Consider the following 21,177-nt stretch of genomic DNA (forward strand, 5'->3'; position numbering starts at 1 on the left):
CCTCCCTCCTCCTCCTCCCCGCTCAGACTAGGCAATAAGTGAATGTTAACTGGTTGATGCAGTGACATGTTTTAACGAGAGAGGAGAGTTTTTAAACTGACAAGACTGTTTCTGTTTATGGCCCTGTTAACACACACACACTCACACCCCAACACACACACTACACCCAGGGTCCCAGACTGCGACTTGAGTCAGCTTGCCAAGTTAAGACATGAGAGAGAGATTTGTTAATCTGAGAGTGAAGATTTAACTGGAACTTGTACTCTGACTGCACCTTGTTACGGAGAAAGAAAAAAAAAAGAAAAATCTTCAGACTTTTAGACAGTATTAATCTTACTGTTTATTGCTGCTGCTATGTGCTGCGTTTGTTTCCAGACTACAAGAGAAGTTTCTAACCAAACTAAAAACCGAAACACGACCAGAAACTTCCTGTAGGGGGGAAAAAGTAAAAACGGAAAAACTAAAATCCCTTCAGCAGCCGAGAGGACAGGAGAAACGTTATTTATGAAATTCTAATGGCTGAGGTGATCAGATCCCACTTCTCACCTGACCCTCATGTAACTTTTAAGTTAAAACTTTTACTTTGTAGATAATATAAATAATTTAAAAAACCAAGCAAAAAAAAATTAAAAACAATAAAAAAGTTTTAAAAACTGGATCGGTGTGCTGTCGTCGTATTTCCTGCTGCTCAGCTTGGAGCATTTAAACATTTTTTTTTAGGAGAAAACATTTTGAAACAAGTTTGGTTCACGACGGAGATGAGTTCTGACCAGGAAAAACAAAAAACAGACAAACCTGAAGACTTGAACTTTTCTCTCATCTCTCAGCATTCTCTAAAACGTTCAGACGCTTTGATGAACGCAGATAAAAAACTGCTGTGATGAGACGCCGAACAGAAGCTGCTTCCGAAGAATAAATTTAAAACTTATTAATCATTAGACATCTGCACGGCTTCACCTCTTCTTGGTTTTGGAGATGCGACCTGAAGGGTTTATCCTTGAGGACCATCGTTCCATTCGGACGAGGAGAAAGCTCGAACTGTCCCAGCTGTGAAGTACGGAGGTGGCAGCATCATGTTGCAGGGGGAGCGGTGAAGTTCACAGAATGGAAGGGGATCAGGACGTCAGGCAGGAAGTCTGGATGCAGATGGGTCTTCAGATGGACGATGAGCCGAAGCAGACGGTCAGATCAGCCGAAGGAGCGGCTGTCACGACCTACAGACCCGACTACTACAGCAGCAGAAGGGGACAAACTTCCATTAAACTGTGAAGTTCAAAGGAAACGGAAAACAGACGAGCTCTAAGACAAATACTCAGAAAACATGATTTAGAAAAAAGCAATTTAAATTAAAAAAAAAAAAATTCATTTGGACAAATGTATCAAATAGAAATAATTCTGGGAATCCTAACTGACCTAAAGTCTGATTTAATGAACAAACAGATTATATAAACATCTGTAAATATCTTCCTCCTCAGTTTGACTCGACCGTCTGCAGCGACGGGAACAGAATAAGACGCGGCCACCGCTTCATTTTCTCGGATATGTTTATTTAAAAAAAGAAAAAGTCAAACATACAGTTGTTATATATTTAGTATAATTTAGATGCTTGTAACTGAAAGGGACGCTGACCCAGTGGAACATCTCAGAAGCTGCTGGGGTTCGACGCGGGGCTTGAACTGGAACGTTTACAGTGCGAAGTTAACAAACAGGATGAACAGTATCGAGAACACATTACATTCATCAACAAATGATCGAGAGGGGGGTGGGGAGGCTGAGGGACTTCCTGGAGCAGAGGTTGAGCTTTAACTCGATCCTTGCAGGGATATATAAAAAATAAAAATAAAGCGTCAGCCTTGGTTCTAAACAGCATGTTTTCTGAGGACTTCGTGGTTTGGTTTTTTATCTGTTTTTTTCTTTTCTCCAAGCGGTTGCAGAAGCACTAAATTCTTCCTTATGAATGCAGAAAGGTGTGAAGCATCTTTCTTTTATTGCACTACACAATCACACCCTGAGCTTTAAGGGAAAAAACATCCAAACAAAAAAAATAATAATAAAAAAAAAGGGGAAAAGCAACAGCAGCTTTGTGGCAAAGGCACAGTGATTCTCCCGGAAAGAAACGAGAATAGTTTTCTGTTTTCTTTTGTTTTGGGTTTTTTTTTTTTTTATTTTACCGTTACTCTGCTTTAGCAGAAATGAAACAGAGAGGTGAGGAGGGATCTGTTCAGGCGCATACAAGCAGGAAGACCAACCAAACTTTTGCCAAAAACATCCTTGTTTTGTTCCCCTTTAAAAGATGTCAGTCTTGATCACAATGATGCTTCAGACAGAACGACAAAAAAAACCATTGTAGAAATGTTAGTCAAAGCCGACTTATCGTCTAACAAGGTTATTATTATTATTATTATTATTATTATTAATAAAACGGGTTAAAATGAGGATGGAAATCAAACTGTAGTTACAGGAAACTGCATCAGGAGAGAGAAAAAAAGGTCGAAAGCAAACGTTAGGCACAAATTTCCTGACGGAGAATCTAAAATTTGAGCTGAAGTTAGTGTTAAAGCAGAGTTAGAAGACAGACACTTTGCTCATTATTATTTCCCAAAGTCACCCTGGAGCCTCTAAGATTTGGATTTTAAAAGAATGAGATTATTTTATGTAGGTTATGACCAATTCTAGGATAAAAACCTCTCTTAAAAGGCTTAAAACCAAAATATAAAATAAAACAAAGTGGATGAATGTTTGACGCTTTGGTTCATTTTTGGACGTCACCTTCCAGCACGAAAATAAAAACCTGAGTTGTCGTTGGTTGTGGTCGGCGCGGCGTTAAACCTTTTAAAGGCACCTTTAATTATTGATAAGGGCACAGAAACACGCAGCCAGAGGTCAAACACTGTGAGCAACATCTGCTGCCACATCTGGACACTTTCAAAGCTCTGCTGGCTGAAATCCTTTTCCTTCCAAAACGGCTGTATTTTAAAAATATATATATATCATTATTCTTACATTATTTTCACAGCCTCTTTGGTTTAAGCTGCTGTGGTGAAGTTAAAGAAGAATTAATGCTGAGTGTGAGAAGTAAAGCTGCAGACGTGACGCTGGAACGGAGGCGCCGCGTCGATGTTTCCAGGAGCCCTTAAAGAGCTGGAAGAAGCGAGAGGCGAAACATCTTCAGAAAGGCTTCAAGTCTGGAAACATGAAATCAGATTGGGTCCCATCGTTGGGGAGCTTTTTCCTGACAGAGGTCTTTTCCCGGGAGCTTTTTTCCAACGAGTCTCCGTTTTATGCCACAAAATCAAGAAAGCCGAGCGAACCTCACAATAAATTAGTTTATTTACACAAAGTCTGTTTGGATCAAATGTCAAACATTATGCTGCTCTTGTCCAAATGGCTCCTCGTGGCAGAAAGTTTTTGACTTTCATTCATCCATCTCTTGAATCCACTCCTCAGCTGTTCCCAGGTCAGCTGGGACAGGAGTGGTCCCTCCAGCAGGTCCTGAGACGAACTCGAAGTCCTTAAAGCGCTGACAAGCGAGTCTTTTAGCGAGGACACTGAGCCGTGACGCGCAGATAAAACTCTGCTCAGCTTCAGTTTCAGAGCCGCTGGCAGGAGGAAGGTTGTTCTCGGACAAATCAAGGATTTGGAGGATTTTCACGTCACATTTTGGTTTAAACTCGGCTCGCTCCAAATGAAAAAAACAGAACAAATAGTTGTGGAAGTAACACTGGACTCTTGTGTCTCAGAAGCTCTAAGAGGAATAAAAAAGGAGCGTTTTATTGGCCGGAAAGCTTCAAATCTTTTTAATTTTCGGAGCCACAGCAGCAAGAAGGCAGCATTTCTAATCCCATCACTCTGCTCTCGTTGATTTTGTGGCATTTTCTTGGATTCTCGGACATCATCTCATCGTTTGACATCAGTTTATGGCGTCTTTTAGTGCTTGAACGGGATTCTGGGACCTATTTTCCACCTGAAGCCTGAGATCTGAAGCCCTGATTGTCAGACCCGTCCGGACTCACAGAGACGGTTTTAGGCGACGCCGCTGCTGGTGAGAAGCTGATCCTGAAACGTGTTTGTGGTTCTTTTTTTTTTTTTTCTTTCTTTGCTGCAGCGAAAGGAGCGGAAGTCGTCTGTTTTTAGAAAAGCTTCCTGACCGACCGGACCAAACGTTTCTCCTTTTTACTTTATTTTTCTAGAAAAGGTTACACAAGGTTTACAAAGTGCACTAAAAGCAATGTGCACCTCAGTCTATAATAATAATAATAATAATAATAATAATGCACAAAGAGGAAGAGTATAATGGAGCGGCACTCTAAAAGGAGTGGCGTTTGTGTAAAAAGGTGGAAGTTTGCTCCGTGCTGGAGGATTTAAAGCAGGCGGTGCTTCCCCGTCGGTTCAGGTTTAAGTGCCGAAGAAACAACATCAAGTGCACCTCTATAAAAATCTCTAGAACAGAAAGGTTCAAAAATATTCTCTTTTTTTTCTGCTCAAACTTGAGGACGATACTGACGTGAGACTCTCACCCAGAACCTCAACATGTTAGTTAAACTCCAAAAATACATTCACTGTGGACACTGGAGGTGGTGAGGGTCTGCCACACGTGTTGGTGTGTCTTCCATCGGACAAAGACTCGATCCCTCGAGTTCGTCAGTCTGTTTCCGTCCCGTCCCCCTGAGCGCGGGGCCCAGAGCATCAGAGCAACATGTACTGGTTGTCTATGGCCCGCTTGCGGCCGCGGTCGGGCTCCAGCTCGTAGTCCGAGTCCCGCTGAGGGATGATGGGAGCGTGGGGGTTACGGAGCAGGGGCCTCCGCCCCACCGACTCGCTCCGCCTCAGGGGGAGGGGCGCTGACGGAGGCGGCTCGGGAGCGGCGACGGTGCGAGCCAGCTGGGAACTGGGGGCCGAGGTGGTGGTGGTGGTGGTGGCCGTGCCGCCGGAGGTGGAGCAGAACGGCGCCGGCTGAGCGGAGCTGCGAGGCAGGCTGCAGTGAGCCAAGCTGGGCTCCGAGCTCCACCGGTGGAGGGAGAACGGGACGAGGAGAGCGCCCGAGAGCTGACCTGAGGAGGAGAGAGGGGAGATGAGCTGCCAGGTCGCAACAGCAAACAACAGCTGCTTTAAAGGTCGGATAAAATACAACAGCTGACGTCTGAGTCGGTGTTTGATTAAAGAAAGACGTCAACCTTGGCTTGTTTTCAACACCATAAACAATCTGAACACTGCCAGAAGTTTTCTTTTGTTTTTATTCTTTTATCACATCGCTGGAGTGGCAGTAAAGTATCCTTGATTTCTTAAATTTAGTTTGTTTTAAGAGCATGTTTCCCTTTCCTCTCTGTGTGTTTCAGGATGTCAATATGAAACCTGGGATTGTACTTCAGTAAAGCGGCAGTAATCCAGATTAAGAGTCTTAATGATCCAGTGAAACGTTCAGACTCATTTGTGAATGAGCTGCTCTGATAAATGTGAGAAGGACCGACACAGGGCAGAAGCTGCTTCCCAATGAAAAGTTGTCAACGCAGCACAATTATTTGAAGGTAAACCCTGAAAATATTAAACAAGGCACTGCAACACCCCTAAATGTTGTATAAAAATGAAACACTATTTTATTTTACACTAATAATAATATTTCAGTCTTATGAGTTTCTCATTACATTCCCAGGATAAATAAAAGTCATTTAAAAGTGACGTTAGACATATAATCAATGTGGAAAACCTAACAGTGTCACTGGTATCTGTAGTGAACAGCTGAATGTGTGTGTGTTTGGGGTCTGACCCTGTGACGGGGGGCTGGAGCCCGCCATAATGAAGCTGGACAGCGTGACGGCGCCGGCTGCTCCGCACTCCAGCGGGATGGGGAAGAGGCGGAAGTGGCCGAGCATGTCCTTGACGGAGGGGAAGCGCAGGTGCTGCACCCTGCATTGACCCCATTCAGTCAGAGAGAGGCGCAGGTGCTGCGGGGGGAGGAGGACACAATCTGAACACGAGCCCCAACAAACCCTCATTTAAAAGTTAATATGATTCTTCCCATCCGCAGTCCCGTATGCACGGTTTGTTTCTGTGAACTACGTGTTCCTGTTAGCCGCAGCCTGATTCGCCTGCCGGCGTACCTTTGCCTTTCCCTGGTAGTTGAACGTGAGCACGTAGTCTCCCCTCCGCGTCTCGCTCTGCCGCACCAGGAACACGCCGTGACCTTCGGCTCCGGAGCTCTGAACCAGGTGGGCCGCCTTGACGCGGGAGATGGGGCCGTGAAACCAGGGGTAGGAAAACAGGAAGTGGTCCGTCTTCTGGTTGACCTGCTCCGGGAGGGTGAAGGTGATGGGACCTGGAGAGAGGAACAAAGGAAGACGTTGGCAAAAAAACAAAAAAACCTCAGGAGTGAAACGTGCGAGTTTGAGGATTTGTCTTTTCTTTTTGGTCCTGGTTTCTGTTTTAAACAACGACCCGATGAGGTCGTCTCACCTCATCCTACTACTCACTTTGACTTCCTGACTCCGAGCTTGTTCTCTGATTGGCTGGAGCAGAGCTGTCAGCTGACGTGAGGGGCGACTCCAGATCCACGCCGGCTGACCTGAGGGACGACAGCACGATAATTACTCGTTCACGTTCAGTTTCCATCGTTTGCTGCTCCGGTCCTGCTCGCACTCAGACGTCTTCGTCCTGCTTTGTTTACCCACTGTTATTACACTTTTTAGTTTTATTTTACAGCAAACAAACAGGCTGATTTATTGTCAGTGTGAGCTGAACTGAGACTTCTCTGAGCACAAATTAAATTTTTTAAAATTTTTTGAAGGTCTTCAAAGTTTGCTTTTTATTAATTCTTTTTTTTGAATAAACTATTACAGTATAAAAGCTCAAAGTGTTGTGTCAACAAATACCAAACAATTTAGCGAAAAGTCTTTTTAAAATTGAATCTTTAGGCACTTTGTTACCAGCAGCCTGTCAGTAAAACACAATCTATTCAGGTTTTTTATTCCAAATCTATGAAAAGAAACATTAAACAACAGAGTTTGTTGGACAGAAACAAGCAGAGCTGTTAGCTAAAAACATGTCAGACTGAAGGACGGGACGTCAGGTCTTTGCTGTATTCGTTTCTGTTTCTTAGAGACAAGAATTACAGATACTGTTCATCGGCTGAAGACAGCTGGTTTCTGTCTTTTGTCCTCCGTTTGTCCACTTTATTTAAACACAATATACTGTCATGGTCCAGGTACAAGGACAGGAAAAGAAACTCAGCATTAAAAAAAGCAACCAAAGTGCAAAGAAAACCTGAACTGTTGATCACGACCACTTTAAAAGATTAAAAGATAAAAGGTTAGGATCTTAGAATCAAAGTATCAAGACCTGAGGGATGAATTGAAACGACAATATATTTGCATCTACAGCTGATTTATGAATAATTATGTAACAGAGACAAAAAAAGTCGTTAAAATCTTCAAATTTAGCTCTCTTTATTTAGACTGGAACGGGCCCTTGGGATGATTTGTGTTTAATTCTGGTCCAAAGAACACGATCCCAACTGAGGGACCTGAAAACAACAGACACGCATCTGTGTGTGTGTTGAGCAGTGAACGCTGAGGAAACAGCAGGCTGAAGGAGCACAAAGACATGGAGCGCAGACAGGAAGTGAGTCCAGTTCACTAGTTCAGATCTGAACTATGACTCACTGTTCTTCTGTTTCACTGCTCACACACACACACACACACACACAGGAGCACAAACACGCACTGACAACATGCGTGTAAATGCCCAGATGAGAACGGGGAGGTTAAAGGGGGAAGTCGGAGAAACTCCTGCGTAAATGCTGACTTGACTTTGTGTTGCTCTGAATAACAGGAAGACGAGTCTCCTTCTGCCTCACCGAGTCTGTTTATGTTTTTCTTCTTCTATCTTTGTGGCAATCAGCGCCGCTTTCCTCTCTCACTGAGGGCATTTCAGTCAGTCAGCGAATCTTCAAGGATTAGACCCACCCTATCCTCGTTAGAGGGGAAAACTCTTTAAAACTCTGTGGCTTTTTGTAAAAGGATTACGATGGTCTGAAGACCTAAAGTCTTAAAGTGACATCTTGACTGAAGACTCCTAAAGCACAAGAACCAGGTTTGGATTAAAAAACACACAAAAAAATAAAGCTAAAATTCAGACATATATAGACGTTTGTGATGAATTTCTTCTTTTTGTAAATTGAAACATCTGCAAATAAGTCCTGAGATTCTCCGAGTCTCAGGCCTCCCCCACATTTCCTTTAAATGCTTTCACAAATACTCAGACTGTATTTATCATCCTGACGCGTGTCAGACAACTCATATAGCGCTAATATTCAGAGAACATGTTGCCTTTGCTTTAAATATAGAGGGAAGTTCTCAGAGGATCACTTATCACTTTCACTTATCAAGTGAAAACATTTAAATAAAACATCCAATTAAAAAAACATTTTGTGGATTTAAAGAAAATAAATGTTTTCTGTCTGTTACAAGAATTTAAGGGGACGAAAAAGAGGAACACAGGAAAGATTTCCAGCTAAAAATGAAGCAGAACCACTCAGCTCTCATTATCTCACTGGGCTGTGACTGCATGATCACAGCAGTCTCCAGAATGTCCCCAGAATGTCTCCAGAATGTCCCCAGAATGTCCCCAGAATGTCTTGTCACTTTCAAGGTGGTTCTCAACTTCCTTGCAGAGATGCAAGATGCTTCGCCTGAGTTTTAAACATGTACAAAAAATTTGTACGACTTTTTTCTCCAAATAGTCACAAAATCGTCACTTCAACTCATCTCAGACCCATCTGAATCTGGCTGCAGGCACCTCCGTCCCATCAAGAGCACTCTGTAGCTCTGTTCTAACAAAACACATCCGAGGCGAACGTCCAGGTCTAAAAATCCCACTGATGATCAATATTAATTACTGGAAAGATGGATGTGGACAACAACATAATCCGCACGACCAAGAATACAGTTTTGCAAGCCGTGGAGACCAAATTAGGCCGTCACTTTCCAAACCTCGGTCGCAGACAGAGTTCAGGGAGACTGCAGCTGAAAATTCACAGATTTTCCCACAATCCTGAGTCACCAACAAGCCTCCCAAGCAGTCGCCACTCAGTGAGATCCAACCTTTAAGGAGGAGGCCTCCCAGCTGCATTAACTCTTAACGTCCCAACGATCCAGGCTCCATGAAGGATGTGTTACTTCCTAAAGGGTTAGCGTCAACAATACGACAAGCTGACAGATAACTAATGACTGATCAGCTGCAGGAATATTCCAAATACTACATGTATGAACCTGGAAAACCACAGAGTTTCTAGACAGTTCTAACAGTTTCTAGATACATGAGCTCTTATACTTGAAGTTTGTGTTGCAAATTCATCACAAGTAAACGTTCAGCGCGCCCAGCATCATTTAAAAGTGTGATCTCAGAGGGACGGTTGCTGCAACAAACCTTTGAGGTAAAATCCAGCTTTTAATTTAGTTTTATTTTTCACGTCAAACATGAAAGTACCTTCATCAAAAAGTACTTTTTATATCAAAGTAAGATCTTGTTTTGAAATAGAAGGGCTCCTGAGAGTGATGCATAACTGTAAATTACATTATTTCTGTTTGAGCAGTAATGGAAGAAGACAAAAAGCTGAGATTTGTTCACTTTTTGCAGCTTTTGCTTCTTGGTGAAGTGGGGAGCAGAAGTGTCGAACAGATGTTAAACCTAATGAAACATGACATCCAAGCTACACAACACAACGCAACAGATAATGGATTTAATGCTTGAAACGTGTAATAGGCTTTTTGTTTTAATAATTCAAAGACTCACAAACAAATACACTTAGTGGAGGAAAATAAATTCCCCCCTGAAAGACTCGATTTGCTCAAACCGTGTTTGAAATGTACCGATGTGATGTGTCTGTTTTCAGTCACGACACAAATAATAACCTGAGCAGCTGTGTTCATCGGCTCGGTTTCTGTTTTAGACGACGTAAGGATGGGTTTGTGATGCGTTCAGGTGTGTCCTCACCTGTTGCTGACACATTCTTTCAGCTCCGTGGTCCAGGAGCTGACCTGCTGGTCGTTGTCGGTCTCAAATATCAAACTACCGCGATTAACCTGCGGAAACAAGGAGGAGTTAAAACGTAACGCATCGCACGCACACAACAAAATGTTCTCTGTGAGAGGGAACAGATGAGATGACCACTAACACAGGCTCTTGTTGCTTTTGTAGATTATGTAGCATATTTCTGTGATTTTAAACCTTGCAGTTCGGCTTTATTTTAAAAAGATAAAGGTGGAGCACAAACAGATAATCCACAACATGAACTAAACTAAAACTTAGACGTGCCATAATGTTTGCATCTTTTATGCACTGGATTTAAAGAGACAATGCATTTGAAAAACCTCCAAAGAATTAAAACATAAATGCATTATTATCCACGGCGCATACCTTTAAAACAAACGTGTTTAAGTTGTCGGGCATTTCCAGTCGGTTGCAGCGACGGACTTCCTGGATATCTGAGCACTGAGTCGTCAGTTTGGGACTGAATGCCTGGAAAAAAACAAAAAACAAAACACAGCGAGGATTACAAATCAGACATTACTCTGACATAAAGATGAGCAGAAGGATACAGAAATACAGAGACGAAAGCCGGCCCTAGGTAGCTGAGGGTCCTGCAGTTTTGGTTTCCTCAGTTGTACTGATTTTATTTCCACTTCAACACTTAGTGGCTCATACAAGCTGCTGACTGCAGTGATATATAAAAACTTTTAAGTAAAAACGAACGAGCACAGCGCAAATGCGGTCCTAACACATGATTAACAGGAACCTGATGTTCAGCCTGGACAGCAGAAACAGTTTCTGTCTAATTATTGGAGTGTTTGTGTGTGAATGTTGTGCAGAACTGGAAGTCCTCCGGAGCCTGAAGCGTGATTGTTGCTCTGGTGTTAGAGCCACCGGGACAAACTGTTTATTTGAATAAATTTATACGTCCGGGTGGATCTTTGAAGTGCAAACAGTCCTGATGGTGTGGCACGCTAATAAAACTGAAAAAGAAACACGTGATGACTCTTTCTGTCGGTACAACTCCTGTCCTAAAATTTCCGCCGAACGGAACAACAAACACATGTGTTCAACCTGATCCTCTACAGCCACAGAGAGCAGGAACCCCCAGGAACACTGGAGACACACGCCGTCCCACGCAAAGATGAATGACTCGGTCAGCCAAGTGCAAAGTCCTGGGGCATGTTGGGTCAGAACCCCCCTGAAACAACTGTTAGTCAGAGCGTCCGTTTTGTCAGTAAAATGTAGACAAACAGCTAAAACAGCAGCTAACGTCTGTTAAAGAGTGTCACTTTAACAACACGCTTATCTACATAGAAATCCATTATGTGTGAGTGCAAGTAGTGGCGGCAGCAGCCAGCTTTAGCACTTCTGATGCAACCCGGAGCCTTTTAAACAAGAATATTATGATATTTTTGCTGAAATAACACTGCAACGTAAAACTGACAGCAGTTTGAAGTTGAATGAAGCAATGTTTGTACGAACTACTCTAAAAGGTCTGAAGTTATTTCAGGACACCAGCAGACCACGTTGGTCTCGGCTCTGCTCGGACTAGCTGTTAGCTCGTCAATCTGATCAGAAATAAACCTTATTTTTCCAAACTGAGGTGGTTCAAAGTGCTATCTACAACAGGTAAGATAATTAATGTGCACAGCCCCTCCAGATAACCTCACTTCAAAAGATTTGAGCTATTGCTTTAATACTAAACATAATGCATCTAAATGCACCAAACTGGACTTTACTAAAGGTTGCTGTAAAATACATTCATTTTTTTTTCTTTTGTTTGCTAGCAGAGCTTGTATCTCTTTAAAGTGCGCCCCTAGCTACAAAAAATAAACAAATAAATAAGCTGGGTTAAGCTTCTACGTGGCATGACCCTGCAAAGCTCAGGGGTGAAGAAGGTTTCAGCCCAAACTGACATGTTGTTTCATATTAGTCCCCATCCAGCCTAAAATGTGGAGTTTCACAGCTTTATTGTATTTAAACTGTGGGTGATTGATGTGACAGACCTCTCAAACACACAAGCACACAATTAAAGCGGACTAAAAACTGTGGGTCAAACACATGCGTGAAAGCACAACATTGTGAACAGCGTGACCGAGAATCATCAGCAGCAAGAGGAAACAGGCGAGACGACGAAAGACGTGATGAGTGGAAGAGGAGGACAGAGTCCAGGGCTTTGTGCACCGGATGAGTTTGAGTCTGTGTGACAGTGTGCGAGCGTGAGGAATGTCTGCGTTAATCCTGCACGCTCGTAAAAACAAAACAAAAAAAAAAAAGCAGACAGGGGCGCACACACACATCAAAAGAACAGATTTACGCCCTTCCTCGTTACTCGAAAAAACTCTGCGTTTAAACCACATGGTCTAATCTTATCAATAAGAGGCAAAAAGACGCAGAAACGAAACGGATGTGACTCATTCGGTGATCTATGAGTCAGTGAATCAGGAACAGACACATAAAAAACATAAAATGCTGCTGCAGCTAAATTTTAGTTTTGGATGTTCACAGAAATGTCTTTTTGCTTCTTCAAATAGTTATTTTTAAATAACTCTTCTGAGTAGAAAGCAGGAGGCTTAATTAACATTGAAGTATAAGAATGAAGCTGAAAAACCAGACTTATTAAACCTACCTTAGCTAAAATAACCAAAAATACTCAGAGTTTAGTCATTTTAAACAGCAACATTTTTAATTATCTTACATTTTTTTATTATAGCTCCTTTCTGGTATGTTCCTCTGCTTTGCATTATGTTTTTTATTGTGAAGCATCAACAGACCCTCTTTACTCTGTTGCATCTTTGCACCCCGCTCTGCACTGCTGCATGACTCCTAACGGTTATATTAATTACCCTCTGCAGAGGGCGTTGTGCAACAATATGATGCGTCTGTGGCGCTTTGTGCTGCAAGTGAATGTCCCAGGAAATAATAATAAAAAAAAAAAACACTAAGATGTCTTTTTGTTCCTCTTGGAGTGAACTTGGGTTCAGTTTTGCAGACCAACACACCTCACAGAACATAAAAGAAACTTTTGAAGGATTTTCCAAAGTTTGAAGCCAAAGGATTAATTATTTAAGCAGCAGATAAATCACGGTTTACAAATGTGAGCTGAAGCCTGACTGGATGTGTGTTGGCTCAAGAGATCCGCCGCTCTCGATCTGCGTGATCTGAGTCGTTGACTCATTGACTCATTTATGATGAGAATGTGAATGAGTTGATGACTAATTCCAGTTTCTCTGAGGAACCGTTTGAGTTTTCTGAAGAAAAAGAAAAAAAACACTCAGCAGACGTCAGACCCGAAACACGCTTGCATTATCCACTAAAGCACCATGTAGGATACAAAATAAAACAACTGTAGAAATGTATGAAATGAGTGTTTTAGGTGTTTAAAAAGTTGGCCCTCATTATTTCTAACTGGCAACACTTAGGAACACCTGTCAGGCCTCGTTAATGTGAAGTACGGACCCACCTGGTAAAGGTTATCAGATCAACGGAGTAGCTGTTAAAAGTTACTGCTGAGCAAACAAAAAGAAATGCCAAATGAAAAAAAAACATGAAACTTCATCAAAATGACCCCAAATTAGACTAACACCAACAAATTAAAGCAATAAAATAATTACAAAGATGCAAAACATCTAAGAAAGCTAATAAAAAAGAACTAAAATAGCAAAGTACACGTGCAAAATGAGCTCAGGAGCATGTGGACTCATAAAATCAACTCAAGAAATGGGAAACGCTGCACTAGGTGCAGGGATTATAATCTATTTTTCGAATGATTCTTAATCAGAATTAAAATATCAAAAATCTATGACTATTTTAAGTTATTTTCCACCATGTTAAAGGACGTAAAGGCCGCTCTCTGACGTGAGGAGGTGCAGCGCAGCACTGGGACTCCTTACGACGTGCAAACAGAGGAGAACCAGGCTGACCGAGACATGAAACGACACCTTCTGCAATATTTCAGCTTCTGTGGAGTTTAAGGAGAAAATGACAAAGTCGTGGAAACCCTGAAGAAAGCGGCTGAAGTGGCTCTGACAGCAACATGTGATGCACGGACGTCTGCAGCCACAGAATCTGTCGCCATGCTCAGCATTTTCACCCCTTTTGGTTCATTTAGTTTGATGTGTGGACAATAACTGTTTTCTAATCTGAATCGTAATCCAAGCACATGGTGAGGTGCCTGAACACTCCCACCCAGCCTGGTTCTTCACTACAGAAATGATCGAAAACAAAAGTAAATCAGCACACAAACACAAACTTGCTTAACCTCAAATCTGAGACCTCTTTCTGACAGCTGCACTGTTGATGTGGACTGAATTTCAGCTTTTATCTGAAACTCTTGCTCCACTTTGCTGCACACTGACAAACTGCGAGGGCTGTTGTTGCTCCAAGCTGAATTAGGGACCATTAGTGGCTTTCTGATGGTCTCTGAACTTCTTTAAAACACATATTCATGTTGAAACTCTTGATCGTAAACATATGACTCATATTACTTCAACATGTCTGAAAGTGTCAGATGTTTTCCTGTGCTAATATTTATTCAACTAAAATATGTTACACAGCTGCTTACATTTTAACCCAAATCTTTTCCTCAAACACTCAGCAAGAAGATAAAATATTATTTCAGGAAGTTTTAATATTTGGCAGCACAGAAAGGTCATATTTATCATCTCTGGCGGGGTATTTCAAGACGTTCCTCCGGGGCTTTATAAAATTGTAAATTTGTCTAATGTCATTTTCCACATTAGTTCTCTTTAAAATAAACAGATTAAAAGGAACAGATGATGTGATGTTGAAAAAAAAAAAAAGTTGTCACAACAAATCTGCTGACGTGCTCAGAGCAGAAAAAAAAAGCGTCACCATCATTAGGTGTAATATTAACCTGATGGTGAACTGTCACAAATAATTTGAACCCGCCGTGACTTTTCAGTTTTCGCTCCAACATTTTTTTCAAATTGACTCAACTTTTACTACTATGATTGAAGTTCAAACACAGACGCAGACAAATATCATGAATGTGAAACACAGATATGGAACCGTGACAGCAGCCTACATCCTGACCCACGAATCCATGAAACTCAGACAAATCATCAGAAACTCCTGCTCACATTCTGTACGTCTCAGCCCTCCTTTGTGCACCTTTCATTTCTAATATCTATAGTTTATTTTTAAGTTTGTTTGTAGAAATATTTATTAAGTCTAATTTTAGGTATCCTTTTAGGAGATACAAGATGAAACTAATCTCAGCTGATTTGGTGAAATATTTTGTTTGTTTTGCTTTTTTTATTAGTACTGTTTATGGATTTAAAGTGACGTGATTTCTGATGTTTTGGACAACAAAACTGATGAAAAAAACAGAACAATGAGGAGTATCGCTGCCAAACAAAAAAATAAAACTGACTAAATCTAAGGACTCCAATGCTGCTGCAACAACCGCATCACGATCGAGCTGCGGGCGTAAAACGCTCAATGACAGCGGCGGCGGCGCAAGCAAACGGAGACACGTCCGCCGAGGCGTCTAGGCGACCTCTCACCCACGCGGTCACAAGCGCGTCTACAGTTGGAGCGCACACACCCACACACGGGTGACACACAGGATGTTTGGAGTCCAAAACCATCTTCCCAGGGTCCCTTTCTCAGGGCCGTCGCCACGGCAACTGACTGACACTCAACATTCCTCTATCCCTCCGGGGGTCATCAAAGCCAGTGATGTCAGGGGCGCACGGCTGTGTGAATACGTGTGTGTGTGTGTGTTTGTGCTGGACTGACACAAGACCCCGCAGGGTTACAAAAACCGATCTCCAGAGAGACGTTTTTGGAAAGTTATTTGACACGAATACACACAGAAATGTTAAAGACTTCCAACGCCACCCAGGAGAGGAGGCCATGACCTCGATCACAGTAACCAACACATCTGTCTGTACTTCCCCTAGTTTCAGGCTTGGGTCATCGCTACTTTTATTTTGTTTCTTTGGTTGCTTTTTTTTGCTTTTTGCATTGCTTATGTCTAAGATACGCTTGCTGGTTTAGTACTTTTGCTGCCATCAACAAATCCACGAATAAACTAACTTAATCTTCAGCAATGTTTGAGAAACCAAAGCCTCGTGCAGGCAGATCTGAGCTCCATTATTGCTCCAAAACTATTAAAATCCCAGCAATAAACTACACATTTCTGAGTAAATTTAACACCAAATTTTATTATAATGTTTTCTCCAGCTGACACTGCTAATCTCCTTTTAAACCAGTACAAACGAGGATCATGAATCAGGCTGACAGAGTGTCAAAGAAACAAAACATTGACAAAAATATTTAATTAACTGATTTGAGGAAGGTTAAAGTGTCGGAATTGCTTCATATCATCATGATTCTTTTTTTTTCTTCTTTTTTTTAATTTAATTTTGCACTGCGTTGCAGTTTCCCTCTACTGACACGACAGCAAAAATCTTTAGTTGCAACATTTTGACCATTTTTTTTTTTTTTTTGCAAAAAAACCCACAAGATAAATGTCTAGAAACACACAAATGATAAAAAAAGAATGCCAGTTGTTGCATCATTTACTCCAATTTGAGAAACTGAATGAGAATTACAGTTTTCTGCTATTCAAAACAATTAGGTTCATTTGAAATAAGTATAATAAAAAACTGAGTCCTGTATTAAGAGATTTATGTTGACACATGTAACAGACTAATGTTTTGAGGGTTGAACAAAGGCTGTTTAACCTCATGTCATGTGTTTATGAACTAGTTTCACCAGGATAGTTTTCATAAACCTGGCTACTGAACACAAATTCCTAGTAGAAAAACAGTTTTTTTTTTTTTTAATACGTCAGTGGTTGCATCCAACAGCGATGATCTGGCATCATTTTCCCTTTTCAATGGGGCTGCCGGACCACACCACCTGTTGCTCGTGTCATGCAGATAAACACCTCAGACGTCGGCCCTCACAGTTGGTACTAAATAAGTTCTCTGATCCCGGCTCGCGGATGATTTATATCGTGTTGGTGCCGGGTTTGTGTTAGAGGGAAACTAGACTCCGAAAGCAGACCCAAAATACAGCAACAATAAAAAAAAGACAGAGAACTATTTCCACAAATAACAGCTGCAATAACAAAACAAAACATTAAAAATGCACGAGAATGAAAACCTTTCTGAAACCATCTGACTGTAAAGGATCAGCTGCATTAATCTAGCATTATTTGGTTTTAGGTTCTCTTTTAAAGCTTGATCTTGATGAAATATTTTTTAAAAATCGTGAAAAAAAACTCTTGACAGTGACCTTTACTCACACTAACTGAGGGTATTTGTACACATGTGCAGCGTAAGCAGCCTGAAGATCACTAGAGCTGATCACATTCAAAATAAACTATCTGCGGCATCACGGAGGATGTGGGAAACACACACACACACACACACACACACACACACACATACACACACCAAGCACACAAGTCGAGGGGTTAGTAACGCTGATAGAGTCGAATGTGTTCTTGGAAACCCATCAGAAGCTGTCAGAAGCAGCCTTCTGTAATGAATAAATGTGTCACTTTTGTGCTGCTCTCTTTGCGTACTTCTCAGAAATACTGATACATGAGCTAAATATGAAGAAGTTCACAACGAACACGGTAGGTTCACGGAACTGGGAGAAGTTCTACGTAAACGAATTAGCTGCGCACAATAATGAAAGGCGGCAGAAAGGAGATTCATTGTGCAATCTAAGCTAAAACCGAAAAGCCACTGATTCGGTCATAACATTACGACCACTGCCAGGCGATGTGAAAAATATTGACTACAGTGGCACCTGGCAGCTGTTGAGATGTGATAAGAAGGAAGTGAAAACTCACTGTTGACGTTTGGGAAGTGAGGAGGGGGGNGCAAAAATAGCCAGCTAAAGGTTTTAGCAAGCTTGGCATGAGTCAAATTGTGACAAATGGGTCACAGCATCGCCACAACTGCAGCTCTTGGGAAGAGAACAAACAAACAAGAAATAGTTTACTGGCGACTTATGGGAGCTCCAATCTCACTGGCACACAGGGGGGGAACGAAGTCTAGATTGTGTTAACTAATAAAAATAGAACTTCTGAACTTCTGCAACCTAAACTGCTGCAAAAGAGCAACAACTGGTTGGGTATGAGTTTGTGTCGCTCCAAACTGGTCAAAGCACCCAAACCGACTCCTGTCTGCAGCTAAAAGCACCAAGAAGGACGCGTGAACATCAGATCTGGACCGTGAAGTCATGCAAGTCGATTACAACGTCTGATGATTTCTGTTTTTCTGTACAACATGTGGATGGTCAGAACTGTGTACTTTACCCCCTGAAGCCCTCAAAAGAAAGAAAAAGGTAATTTTGGGTCAATTTGCCCCATCGAACTGAGGCAGAACCCTGTGTGGGCACTCATTTTGTTGTAGCTAATCAATGTAAATCTGGGTCACTAAAGATAAGCTGCAGACCGAACTTCAGCTGAATCTGCTTTTATTTCAAATGTGTACCATTTCTGACTGGACTGTTTTGGATAGAAGAAATAAAAACTGATGACAGAGACGTCTGAACAATTTTGAGTAACAAAACGCATGTTTAAAAGCCACTTTTGTGCCATTCTTTTAAACTCAATCAAACAGACTATGTACTAAGAAGACAAATTCAACAAGTCATTGTCCCTGCCTGACATGTAATTATCAGGACGTCTTGGTAGCCTAACGCCCCCAACAAGAGTCCCAGTGGGATCTCCTTCTCTTCCCACTCATTTCCTGTCTCATCCTTACTGCGGCTATCAAATAAAAAGAGAAATGTTTACCCACAGAACTAAGAACTGTTTGAGTTTCTGTCCCTGACAACTGATGCCGTGTAATTTTAAAATTTTTTTTTTGCACTGTGCAATCCACAAGCTGTCCAATGTAAAGTCGGTCTTGTTTTGAGTTAACACTTTGCTTTGATGCTGAAACATCTGATACTGAAAACAACCTGCAGAAACTGATCAGCTTACTGAGAAACGGAGGGGAGATCATGTGATTGTGTGCAGCGGTGAGGCGAGCGCAGCCACGTTTCCATGTACTTCACCTGATTAATTTTTGATTCATTTCTTTTTTGTTGCCCGTATTATCAAATACCGTGTTTTTGCACTCAATCATTATATTTTTGTACTTTTTTTTGATAATTTATTTCACATTAATGAGATGACGCCTAATAATCTCCAGGAAATTGTAGCTGTCGTTGCATTTAGGTTGTGCAAAGTGCACTTTTTTATTATTAGTTAGAAGTTTGAAAGATGAGCTCAAAGTTTCCTGTAAGCATGGAAAAAAAAGCTAAATGCATGTACTGTTTGGGTGTGAAGAAGTGACAAATGAACATGTGCAACTCTTAGCATGTCAGTTATGGGTGTGTATGTGTATGTTTGTGTGTGTGATGGTCAGTTAAGGGTGTGTTGTGTGTTTAGTAACTGTACTCCTATGGAAAAGACTAGTAAATGTAGCCTTCCTATACAGTTAACACATTAAAAAAATACAGACACTGTTATCACACTCTGCTTCTTTCTGTTTCTGCTCTTCCTCTTACATTCGTAAAAATGCTGAAAAATTAAAAAATAAACAGGCAGGCTGATGTTAAAACCCTGATTCACAAGAAACCTTCTGGAGCCGAAGGAGACTCTGATTATGACACAATGGCAAATTCTTTGTGTGGGTGGCAGAAAAAGAGTCACTGATTGTTTTGAAGTGAAACTGAGAGCACAGATAATGAATAAATGTCCGCTGCGACTGGGTTTGTAATGGAAACCAGCCTGAAATGCTGCCCAGAAAGAATGACGGGAGGGGGCTTTGTGAGTCAGAACAAAGCACAGAGAAAAAAAGTGTGAACTGATGAGGAGAGTGAAGCACCAGATATAATAACATCTCCACATGCTTTCTCCAAAATACAAACCAATTTATACCATTTTTTACTAACTAGTCATCAGTTAACGATCAAAGTAAAACAAAATACCTAGCTGGAGATTTAAAAAAACAGTTAATCTGTAGATTATTATGGTTAAAAGTTCTAATGTCTCAAAATGTGTTAAAACAGAACAGAAATTTGATTTATTTTATGTAACTTATACAAAGCACCTAACCAACAGAAGGTAAAAACAACAAATCGATGTCATTTTTTTTTTTATTGTCATGTTTAACCATCTGAAACTGATGAATTTGTTCTCCATTCATCAGTGGATTCTCAAATCATTTTGCCTTGAGATTAAACAACGGATTTTACATTTTTGTCAATGAGTCATTGCAGTAAGTGAAAATAAAATTTTATTATAGACTTTTAAAAGCTCCCAGCCACTTTATCAGGCAACTCTTATGTTGCTAAAAACACAACCTTATCCAAAGAAAAACAGACCTCTCTACATCTGAGGAAAGCCAAAAATAAGTCATAACAGTTACTTCACAGTTAGGTAAACAAAAAAAAAGAAAATATGCACAAGATAGCACCGACTATTACAATACACAACACTACACGCATACCTCACCAACAGCAAGGAAGCATTGCACACAGCCCATATGGTTAAACAAAAACAAAACAAACTATTGCACATCAAACCTACACACACACACACACACACAGCCTCACCATACTATACAACATTGTACAACCCTTTGGCCTCAAATGGCACTGTTGGAGGAGTTGCATAAAAGACGTTTTTGAAGTGGTTTAGTTTTCAGTGCAGGACTCTATAAACCATCTGCCACAGGGCAAAGCCTTGTACTCTTTGTAGATGATATGTGATGGATCAGTCGCTAACCCACTGCTCATGTATCGGCTGCAGTTCTGCCCTCATCATCTCCTCCATGGCTGTGTGTACTATGAATGAGCACCGGACTATGATCCCCCATTGATCTTGGGTCTAAAACCACCTCTTTAGTTTAAAGAACCTTTAATAGGGATGCAGGTATTGGTCCAATATTGTGTGTGTGTATTTATACTCGTTACGATACCACCTGAGGGTGCTTTATGGCAGCGCGACGTGCACCTCTCAGGTGGTGGAGGAGGAGCAATGTCAGTCATGCGGAGGTAGTTGTCTGTTTTGTTTTGTTTTGAGTTGTCCTGATCTACACTCCTTTTCAGTTAGCGGAGGTAATGTGCAATAAAGCTGTTTTCTAACTGTCAACAAATACTACCGAAAGGAGG

The 21,177-nt window shown here is 41.4% G+C and overlaps 1 protein-coding gene across 2 annotated transcripts in view; it reads right to left on the bottom strand.

Annotated features, from left to right (window-relative positions):
- Positions 1-1,530: 1,530 nt before the first annotated feature.
- Positions 1,531-21,177, bottom strand: part of sh2b3 (SH2B adaptor protein 3) — a 48,542-nt gene continuing 28,895 nt past the window's right edge. For both annotated transcript variants that reach the window (XM_017412444.3, XM_017412443.3), the window contains exons 3-8: positions 10,411-10,512; positions 9,988-10,076; positions 6,468-6,559; positions 6,099-6,313; positions 5,765-5,942; positions 1,531-5,051 (exon numbers count right to left, since the gene is read on the bottom strand). In XM_017412444.3, the coding sequence (XP_017267933.1) occupies positions 4,687-5,051; positions 5,765-5,942; positions 6,099-6,313; positions 6,468-6,559; positions 9,988-10,076; positions 10,411-10,512 (1,041 nt within the window). In that variant the 3' untranslated portion in view covers positions 1,531-4,686. The remainder of the gene's footprint in view (positions 5,052-5,764; positions 5,943-6,098; positions 6,314-6,467; positions 6,560-9,987; positions 10,077-10,410; positions 10,513-21,177) is intronic.

This window comes from Kryptolebias marmoratus, linkage group LG1, assembly GCF_001649575.2.
Source record: "Kryptolebias marmoratus isolate JLee-2015 linkage group LG1, ASM164957v2, whole genome shotgun sequence".
NCBI lineage: Eukaryota > Metazoa > Chordata > Actinopteri > Cyprinodontiformes > Rivulidae > Kryptolebias > Kryptolebias marmoratus.